This window comes from Vitis riparia, chromosome 5, assembly GCF_004353265.1.
Source record: "Vitis riparia cultivar Riparia Gloire de Montpellier isolate 1030 chromosome 5, EGFV_Vit.rip_1.0, whole genome shotgun sequence".
Taxonomy (NCBI): domain Eukaryota; kingdom Viridiplantae; phylum Streptophyta; class Magnoliopsida; order Vitales; family Vitaceae; genus Vitis; species Vitis riparia.
The window spans coordinates 7394959-7405379 of record NC_048435.1 but is presented as its reverse complement, the minus strand read 5'-3'; the positions used below and the strand labels follow the sequence as shown (position 1 = coordinate 7405379).

The window sequence follows — 10421 nt, the reverse complement described above, 5'->3', positions numbered from 1 at the left end:
CCTAAAGCTGTGATCACACCTCAGTAGTCCTCAATAGTCAGGCGGGTCCTTGCCCAATTGTCCAAGTTTTCAACCCGGTAGGGCACAAATGGACCCCATAATATTTATGGGTCACAGTAACACGTGTCAAGTAGGTATTGGGAGCTACTTGCTATAAAAGGTCACGTAATGCTTTAGTTTTGCATCATCTGATCAGCCCAAACTCAAAAATGTCTCCCACATACTTGCTAGTGTTGTTCCTTGGACTGGTGGTTCTCACCACCCCATCTCTTGCTGATTACCCCAAGCCCCCTCCAACCAAAAAGCCACCACCGGAGCACAAGCCTCCGGTGGAGAAGCCACCTCCAGAACACAAGTCACCCACTAAACCTCCCAAGGGAGAGAAGCCACTCCCAGAACACAAGCCACCAACCCCAATTGGCAAGCCACCTAAGGGAGAGAAGCCACCACATTATGGTCACAACCCTGGCCACCCTCCTGTGGAGAGCAAAGAAGACTCGTACAAGCCGCCTCATAAGATTGAGCCTCCTTCAGCTCCGATGAAAAAGCCAGAAGCTCCTGGAAAGAAGCCATCAACTCCGCCCCACAAGCCACCGCACAAACCTCCATCTCCCTCCCATCCCAACTGAGTGACTTTGGTTGGCATAAGTAGTATGCAAAATAAGAGCTGCTGTGCACCGGTCTTATCCTTTTCTACGTGTTAATTGTGGCTATGTGTCAGTCACTACTACATCTTGTTGGGGAATGTCTATGTGGGTCACTCTTTGTGGTATTTGTACCTTGCTTGTAGGCTACGATCACTGTGACGCTATTTATTCTATTATATAGAGAATATTGAGTGTTACCAATACTGCTGTCTACAGTTTGGATTTCCTTCTATATAAATTCACTTAGAAACCATTGATTAAGGGTAAGAAACTATATATATCATGAAGTGGTTTATGATGGTCAGCCAAATGATGGACAGATAAAATACTATCAAAATCCAAACAGTAATTTGCAAACTAATTGAGCTTTTGTACACATGGTTTTCTGATCCCTTTTCCCTCCTTTTTTACTTTTTTTGTTTTAAATATTTATTAAAGGAAAAACGCCAATTTGGACTTTTGCACGTTCCATTCACAACTGCGCTGACACATAAAATAAAATACCATGCGATATTTTGAAAAGAACTTCGAGTGAGTGTAACAACCCCTTCTCTCACTAGCATGTGACATGAATTTTACTACTCTTTTTTCCTAGTTTGTTGTTGAGATTTTTTTCTTTCCCCCATTTGTAAATTATAAATATTTTTTTATTCTTGTTTTATTCGAGCATGGAATCCAGGAGGTAGGTGTCGGAGCAAATGGTCCAACTTTTCAACTAAGTAACATGCAAATGGACCCACTCACGGCTATGGGTTACCCAAGAACAAACCTTCCAGAACAGAACTCTAAATGTGAAATGCAAATAAAAAAGACAGTGACCTCAGTGACTTATACCCAAAAAAAAGTAAGAACCCCCACGAACGACCAATTTGTCTTTGATTCAGACTCCTTGGAATTCTCTTGGTGATATCTCCTTAATAATTATCTTTGGTAGCTAACTCTGAAGGTTTTTCCCTGCCTGTATAACATCTTTTTATGGTGTCCAGAAAACAAAATAATTATGGTGCGAATTAACCTCATTTGCCTCTTTTTAGCATGCAGAGCAGTGAAGAGTTTTGTGCCCTCTCTTTACTGTAAACATTGAATGGCAGATAAAGACGTGTATTATTGCACCTCTTAACAAAAATACAGTGGTCCAAGAGATAAAAGTAAACGATAAAATTACAGCCACATTGCACTCCGTTGTCTTTTGATAAAATATAATACGATTGACGGATAATATCTCATTTAAGAATTAAACAACTACATAATTGTGTTTAGTTGATAGAATGGGGCAGGAGGAAAACAAAAGGAAGGAGGGAAAAAGCAAGGCGGCTGTAGAGAAAGCAAAAGGCCAAAAGTGGATGTCGAAGTTTTCAACACTGTAGGACCCAAATCGACCCCATTACACATGGGTCATAATGACACGTGTCATTTCATTATTGGGTGCGATCCGCTATAAAAGGCTAGCCAATTCTCCTAGTTTTGCACCATCTGAGCCCAAACCCAAAGATGTCTCCTACATACTTGCTAGTGGTGTTGCTTGGCCTGGTGGTTCTCACCGCCCCCTCACTTGCTGATTACCCAAAGCATCCCCCATTCGAGAAGCCACCACCAGAGCATAAGCCTCCGGTGGAGAAGCCACCTCCTGAACACAAGCCTCCGGTGGAGAAGCCACCTCCTGAACACAAGCCTCCAGTGGAGAAGCCACCTCCTGACCACAAACCGACCCCATTGGAAAAACCTCCCAAGGGGGAGAAGCCACTCCCAGAACACAAGCCACCAACCCCAGTTGGCAAACCACCTAAGGGAGAGAAGCCACCACATTATGGTCACAACCCTGGTCACCCTCCTGCTGAGAATGCTGAAGACTCATACAAGCCACCTCGGAAGATTAAGCCTCCTTCAACTCCAGCAGAGAAGCAACCAGGTCCTGGAAAGAAGCTGCCAACTCCTCCGCACAAGCCACCCCAGAAACCTCCTACTCCCACCCATCCCAACTGAGTGACTTTGATCAGTATGAGTAGTATGTGAAATAAGAGCTGCTATGCACCCGTAATTTCCTTTCTTGTGACTCTTATGCAGTGTTCTGTATATATAGATCTGTCACCCATGTCCTATTCTGGAATTTTGACGTAAGTTGCTCATAGTAAGTGTTTGCCCCATGCTTATAGCTGATGAGCACTGAGACATGCGTACGCTGTTAATGCTATTTATGTCGATAATATTTTGTGCTATCTATATTTAGCTTTCTTGAATATATCCAGTACTATCAATCACAACTTATTTTCCATGGAGAGGTAGGTTTCTGAAGAGCAAAATTGTGCCAACAAGTCTCATTGAGAAAAAAGAGAATGAAAATATAACTACAAGTATTCATAATCATGAATGCACCTTTATCCCATCCAATGATGAAACCATCAAGCATTTGCATCCAAAAATAGAACAGGTATTGAGTTAGTACTGTCTTAATCGCATTAAACAAATGTTTGCTTAGTATTTAAACAGCAATTTATAATGAGACTAAAGGCAGAATTTGACTTTAAGTATGAAGACTTGTCCTTGATTAAAGTGGCTGGGCCACACTAATATATAGCCTAGTGATTGACTGTTCCAATCTTCACAAAGTGGCATATATGGCTGCAGACCACCTGATATGAATGCTCCAGTCACTTAAAAGCATCGATATGTACATTCTCTTTACTTCTTCACAATGACAGAAACAGCTTTCCTGGAGTAACAGGGAAGTGGGAAGCGGGAATTGGAAGACATGTTAGAGCCTTAGAGGATAAATTGCAACAGAAGGACCAGTAATAGTTGTGTTATGTGGACACAATCTTCTCAAATTTCAACCATTGAAATCAGCAAAGAAAACAATCCATTTTAGATCCTTGTTGAATTCCCAGAAAACTGAACATTTGCCAAGCCTTCCCTCTTATATATACACTCACTCCATTTTTCAATTGATGGACTCTGCAGACGGGCACCATCTATCACATGAGTACTTCCAGAATTTAGATTGAAGTTCACCTGGTTATATATCAATTTTAGTTGCAGAAAGCATGAACCATAAACACATGGTTGCTGATAATGTGACACAAACATGGTCCGAATTTAACATGACTGTCATCTGAACTAGTGCTAGTAATCCTTTATCACGATAAGGTTACTTTAAAGCCGGGAGAAAACTATAATGGTCAAATGCAAATGATATTGACTGTGCCCCACCTTAGCGTCACTGCTTACGCCACCCTCCGGCAGTGAATGAGATGAAGACACACTACTCTCCTAGTAAAGTAAAGCCACCGACACCATCTTATGTCCACCACGTGGATACACTCCTGAGCGTGAGAGTTCTGAAGTCTGGCACGTGCATCTCACAATTTGGGAAACGAACCAACCTTAGATCAGGAAAAGCACTATGAGGCAGTAGAATCTTCTTAGTTAAGTTCTCATTTGTTTCCAAAATGAGAAGAAATGTGGATCAGATTGCATCCACGATTCAGTCCCTTGAAGCTATTGTTTTTGTTCAAATGGCTTTCTCCCTTGACATTAGTGGTAAAGCTCAGGGCGGGTTTGGCAACTGGCTCCAAACCAACATCACTAAAGGTCTGTTACCATTTTCTCAAATTTGAACCAGTTCATCTCGGAATGGACCTGAATAGTAGAAACCAGAGTTGACGTGGTCCTTGAGCTCTCTGAGATAGAGCCAAATCAAACCAAGCCAAGGTTAGCATGGATCAATTGGTTCAGATGAGAGAGGAGATGAAAACAGAGGGAAACAGAGAGAGAGATGAGAGCAAAAATGTTAATATTATTTATCTCTGTTGTCCAGTGAGAACAGTGAGCTTGGACCGTAGAATGATGAAACGTTGGGTGGAGAGAGGCTTGGTCATGCAATCAGTAAGTTGATCATCAGAAGGTGTAAACTGGACAGAGAGAGAGCATTGAAGAACACCTTCCCGGACAAAGTGATAGTCGATTTCCACATGTTTGGTGCGGGCATGCAAAATAGGATTGGCAGCTAAGTATGTGGCACTAATATTGTCACAGAGAATGAGGGGAGGTCGAGTGGGAGTAATGGAAAGTTCACGAAGAAGAGATTCAGTCCAAGCAATTTCAGCAGCCCCATTTGCTATCCCTCGGTACTCTGATTCGGCGCTGGAGCGGGAGACCACTTTTTGTTTGGAAGATGACCAAGAAACCAGATTAGAGCCAAGAAAGAGGCAATAGCCACTGGTGCTACGCTTGTCCTCAGGGCAGGAAGCCCAATTGGCATCTGTATAGCAAGTGATGTTGAAGTCATAGGAAGGTTGTAGGAAGAGATCTAAATGAGATGTGCCCTTTAAGCACCGGAGAATACGTTTAACAGCCTGCCAGTAAACATCAGAGGGTTGGTGCATGAATTGACACACTTTATTTACTGCAAAAGCTATATCTAGGCATGTCATGGTACAATACTGAAGGGCACCAACAAAACTTCAATAATCTAAACCATTTTCAAGAGCCACTCCATCATGAAGAGAGGGATTTGTGTTGGAGGACATAGGAGTGGGACATGGCTTGGCATCCAACATAGCCGCCCGGGTAAGGAGATCAGTGATATACTTTGCTTGGCTGAGGTGAATACTAGTAGGGGTGTGATGAACCTCCAAGCCTAGAAAATAGTGTAAAGGACCAAGATCCTTTAAAGAAAATTGATGATGCAACTGTTGGATAAGGTGAGTAACCTGAGGAGAGTGGCTCCCAATGACGGTTATATCATCCACATAGACAAAAACAAGAAGTAACCCATGAGACGAATGGCAAATAAATAAGGAATAGTCATTCTTAGAAGTAACAAATCCCAAGGCATTATGAACATCTAGCTGTTTAATACACCAATACAAGGAAAGAGCAAGACTGAGCACAATATAGATAGTAGGAGGCTTGACAATCGGGCTGAATGTTTTGAAGTAGTCAATACCTTCAGTTTGATGATAACCCTTAGCTACTAAGCGGGCCTTGTATCTCTCAATTTGGCCATCAAGCTGAAGCTTTAGCTTATAGACCCATTTACAACTGATTACCTTGCTTGAGGAAGGTGAAGGAACTAGATGCCAGGTCTTGTTGTGTTGAAGGGCAGCAAATTCCAATTCCATGGCCTGCTTCCATGAAGGGTCTTTAATAGCTTGAAAAAAGGAAGTAGGCTAACTGAGAGAACCTTTGGAGACACTCAACAACAACTTAGGTTTATAGATACAAACCTTAGACCTGGTCACCATAGGATGAATATTGTGAGTGCGAGAAGAAGTAAGTAAATTTGTATTCACACAAGGTACAGGCAGGTCCACACTCGGAGAAGGTGGATGATTACTACTCAAAAAGTACTCTTTTATAGCTTGAAACTAACTGTTTTAAACACTTTTAAGTATTAGTTAGTACATTTTAACTCAATTGGCACATTAAGGAACTTAGCAAGGGTTACTAATAAGTTTTTGGCAAGTTTTGGTGTTTTTGGTAGCTTTTTTATCATTGAAACAAACCAAGAATGAGGGAGAAGTTGGTAAAATCCATGGCAAAGCAAGTTAAAGCTCAAATACATGAAGAATCCAAGCTTTGGAGTACTTCATAGCTCTTTGCCAAGCCAATCAGATATGTAAGGACGGAAATCTTAGGAAGGAATCCAACAACCAGCAGTTTCACATGGCTGTGCGTAATTTCGCACACCATGCGAAACCACTTGAGGCAACCAATGGATTTCGCACACCATGCCAAATTTCGCATGATATGCGAAATCTTCCTGTGTACCGACTCTGTTAGATTTTTATCTTCAGATATTTTGTGTAATTTCCTAGTTTCTCCTTGTAACCAACCTAGATATTTTCTTTTATATCTTTTTATATATCTTTTAGGTAGCAGATATATAAGGAGAGAGATATGTGTGATATATGTATGGATGTTTTTTCATAAAACAATTGTAAATTCTCGTAGTAAGAAATACAGAGAGCTTTTTGCTCTACCATTCCTTCTCATTTTTGTTTTCATTTTTTCTTTCTAGCCAAACAACCTCTGAGGATGATTTCTCAGGGGATGAGTGGCTAGGTTTTACGTTTCTTGGAGTGATGGAAGCTAGGTGAAGGACCCGAATGCAAAGGTGGGAGATGTCCTTGCTTTAAATGAAAGTAGTTGTTAACCATCAATGGTTTTTATTTCAAGGTTTAGCTTTAAATCCCTTAAAATCACCTTGAATGACCAATACTTGTTAAGCTTTTCGGATTCTATGGATGCTTATTTCTAGATCCATGGATGTCTATTAGTTATCATTTACAAGCCATTGGAAGGTGGTTTAAGGTGAGAATCACCTTGAATGGCCAATACTTGGTAAGCTTTTCGGATTCTATGGATGCTTATTGCTAGATCCATGGATGTCTATTAGTTATCATTTAGGAGCCATTGGAAGGTGGTTCAAGGTGAGGGTCTTTAGTGTTTGAAGCCATTAATGGGAAGCAATTACCATTTTTCATGAATCCTTTGGATCAAATCTTAATTGTTAAATACAAAACCGGTTCGGGAAATAATCATCTTTTATGTTATTGTCCTCAACGCGACGAGAAGATTTGGAATCTCCCTCTTTGCCTAAGGAACCCGATCCTAGTGACCTACAGTTCCAAGAGACCTTTTCTTTATAGTTAATTTCACTTATTGTTTTTTCTTAACTTAAATTCAAATTTTGCAACCACAATTCCATTTTCTTTAAAAGCTAACTTTCATTAGAAAAAGAGTCATGTTATTTCCTTCAGTTAAGTCAATTGTACCATGAAAACCCATCCATATGGACGATCCTAGAGTCACTATACTATGTTAGCTATGCTACCCTAGTGTGAGGTGATTTAGGTTTTATAAATTTTGTTGATAACACCCGTCTAAGCCAGAATCAAATGGCATGACTGCAATGGGGACGAATCAGTGGAGAAGAAGGTGGAATAGATGGAGACACAGAGTGTGAAGAGGAGGGAAGGGAGGTAGGAGCAATGAGAAGGGAACAAGTACTAGAGGTAGAAGAAGAAGAGGGAAAAGAATGAGGTATAGATGGAGAAATAGGATGAGATGGAGAAGCAAGGGAATGGACAGAGGAACTTATAAAGAAGGGGAATAAGAAATGGACTGAGAGAGAGAAGATTTAAATTCTTGAATGGAAAAGAATCTTCATTAAAAGTCACATAGCAAGAAATATACACCCTGCTAGAATGAATGTCAAGACATAGATAACCTTTGTGGTGTGAATTGTAACTAAGAAAAGTACACTCTAGTGACCTGTATTGGAGTTTATGGGTATTATAAGGGTGCAAATATGGAAAACAAGAGGAACCAAAGACCTTAAGATGAGTATAAGCTGGGAATTTGTGATAAAGTGCAAAGTAAGGGGATTGATGATGTAACACAGGGGTAGGGAGATGATTAATAAGGTAAGTGGCAGTTTGAAAGGCATAAGGCCAATAAGATAAGGGCATACCCGAGTGAGCAAGAAGGGACAATCCCATTTCAACCACATGGCGATTTTTTCGCTCAACCCGTCCATTCTGTTGTGAGGTGTATGGACACGATAAACAATGGACAATACCCAGATTTGAAAATAGTATGGAAAGAGATCCGAACTTACCTCCCCAATCAGATTGGACAACCTTAATGTTGGTATTAAATTGATTTTCAATGAGAACTTGAAACTTGAGAAAAGTAGGATATGCTTCATCTTTTTTTTTTTTTTTTTTTGAGGAAATAAAACCAAGTAAAACGAGTATGATCATCAATGAAAAGTAAAAAATAATGAGCACCAGAAATAGAGCGAACGGGAGAAGGACCCCATAGGTCTGTATGAATTAACTCAAAAGGTTTTTCTGCAATGGATGGAGATAGAGAAAAAGGAAGCCTGTGGCTCTTTGCTAATTGACAAGAATTACAAAAATTAAAACGAATTTTCTATGTTCGAGCAATGTTACAAGAATCCAAGATTTGATTAACAACAGATAAAGCTAGGTGGCCTAGTCTCTTGTGCCACATATTTGGATCCTTGACGTTGGCTATGAAAAGTTGAAGAGAAAGGGAAACAACAGAAAGAGAACATGATGACTGAACTTTGTATAAGCCATTATCAAGTTGACCCTGAAGGAAAACTCTCTTCGAAACCTGATCCTTGACAAGAAAATGAGTGGCATAAAATTCAAGAAAAAGTTATTATCAGAACACAATGTTCTAACACTAATAAGATTATTTGAAATTTTGGAGTGTGATAGACCCGATGTAGAACAAGAGGAGAATATGAGGATGGTAGTTTTGCAGTACCAAGATGTGAGATACAGAGTTGCTTACCATTCCCAATTGTCACCTGTTTTGAACCACTAAATGGTGTCACAGTGTCAAGCATGTTGATGTCCGGAGTAAAGTGATGTGTAGCACTTGAGTCCATGTACCAATTTGTATCAGAAATTGTGTTATGCATAGTAGCAGGATGAGCCATTGTAGGGTAAGAAAATTCTGGAGGATTAGGGAGCTAGGAATTTATGGCGAGAACAATATTCAAAGATTTAGGAAAAGGTTGGGGTGAATAGTTTAAATTTGTGCGATGGAAGCAAATAAGAGCAGTGTGTCCAAATTTACCACAAATTTGGCACTGAGGCTTTTGATTCTAGATTGAAAAATGCAGTTTCCATTGAGGTTGAGGCTATCGTGGTTGTGGTTGTGGTTTGCCCAAAATGCTGGGTTGATATTGACTAGTGGTTGGCCTAAAAGGTGGAGAAGAGTATCTAGGTTGAATGTGAATATGATTGAATGTAGGTTGAGGAGTTGATTTATAAGGTTTCTTGTTCAGATGAGTCATATGGACTTGGGCAAAATGGAGAGAAACAGAGTTTTATTGTTCAAGCAGGAAGTCATAGCTAAGCAATAGGCTATGGATTTGCTCAATAGTTGGTTGGTCAGATCGGTTTTGAATGGAGATAACAAAAGAATTATACTCACGATCTAATCCATTGAACAAATAGATAAGATGGTCTTTCTCATAAACTGGTTCTCCTATTGCTGTAAGACTGTTGCAAATGGATTTGAGCCTTTGAATATGTTCACCAACTGAGAGTCCATATTTCTTGAGTGTTTGAAGCTTGGTACAAAGCTCGGTAACCCGTGCCATAGAAGAGGCAGAGTAAATCTAATTAAGGGCGTTCCAAATCTGCACAGCTATTGAATACCCAACAATCTGAGCCATTATATCTTCGAACAAGGATGCGTACAACCAACTCATCAGAAGTCGATTGTAACTCTGGTAGACCGAGTACTCTGGATTGAGGGTTTGTTATTGCAGATCGAGAAATTGAGGAAGGCAGGGTCGAGAACCATCAATGAAATCATCGAGTCTGTTAGCAATGATGACATTTAGAAGCTAATTCTCCCAGATGAGGTAGTTCCCATTATCCAGCTTCACTGTGAGAGGTTGATTCATAGACGGGAAAGAAAAAGAGGGTGTGGCTACTGGTGAAGGAAGGTTGTTTACTAAGATAGTGGGTTTTGCACATTAACAGTGCTAGCAGAAGGTGATTCGGAGGTTTCTTTGAAAGAAGCCATGGAGGCTCTGATACCAAGATGAGAGAGGAGATGAAAACAGAGGGAAATAGAGGGAAACAGAGAGAGAGATGAGAGGAAAAATGTTAATATTATTTATCTCTATTGTTTTCTACAAAAATAGGGTAGGTGTTATATACAATCAGGTCCTAACCAACTGTACACGTGGAGCTACAAGACTAGAGGGAAAAGAATATCCTA

General features: G+C 40.3%; 2 protein-coding genes across 2 annotated transcripts; both read left to right on the top strand.

Moving 5' to 3' along the window:
- Positions 1-209: 209 nt before the first annotated feature.
- LOC117914529 (early nodulin-75-like) lies at positions 210-629 on the top strand. The gene has a single exon (XM_034829879.1). It carries the CDS (start codon positions 210-212, stop codon positions 627-629), a length of 420 nt encoding a protein of 139 aa, XP_034685770.1.
- A 1490-nt stretch (positions 630-2119) lies between these two features.
- LOC117913778 (proline-rich 33 kDa extensin-related protein-like) lies at positions 2120-2908 on the top strand. Its single transcript, XM_034828813.1, has one exon. The coding sequence runs from the start codon at positions 2139-2141 to the stop codon at positions 2628-2630; it is 492 nt and encodes a 163-aa protein (XP_034684704.1). The 5' UTR covers positions 2120-2138; the 3' UTR covers positions 2631-2908.
- Positions 2909-10421: the final 7513 nt, after the last annotated feature.

What these genes read in the sequence shown, in the direction of transcription:
- LOC117914529 (XM_034829879.1), top strand. Translation starts at nt 210, where the DNA reads ATGTCTCCCACATACTTGCTAGTGTTGTTCCTTGGACTGGTGGTTCTC.
- LOC117913778 (XM_034828813.1), top strand. Translation starts at nt 2,139, where the DNA reads ATGTCTCCTACATACTTGCTAGTGGTGTTGCTTGGCCTGGTGGTTCTC.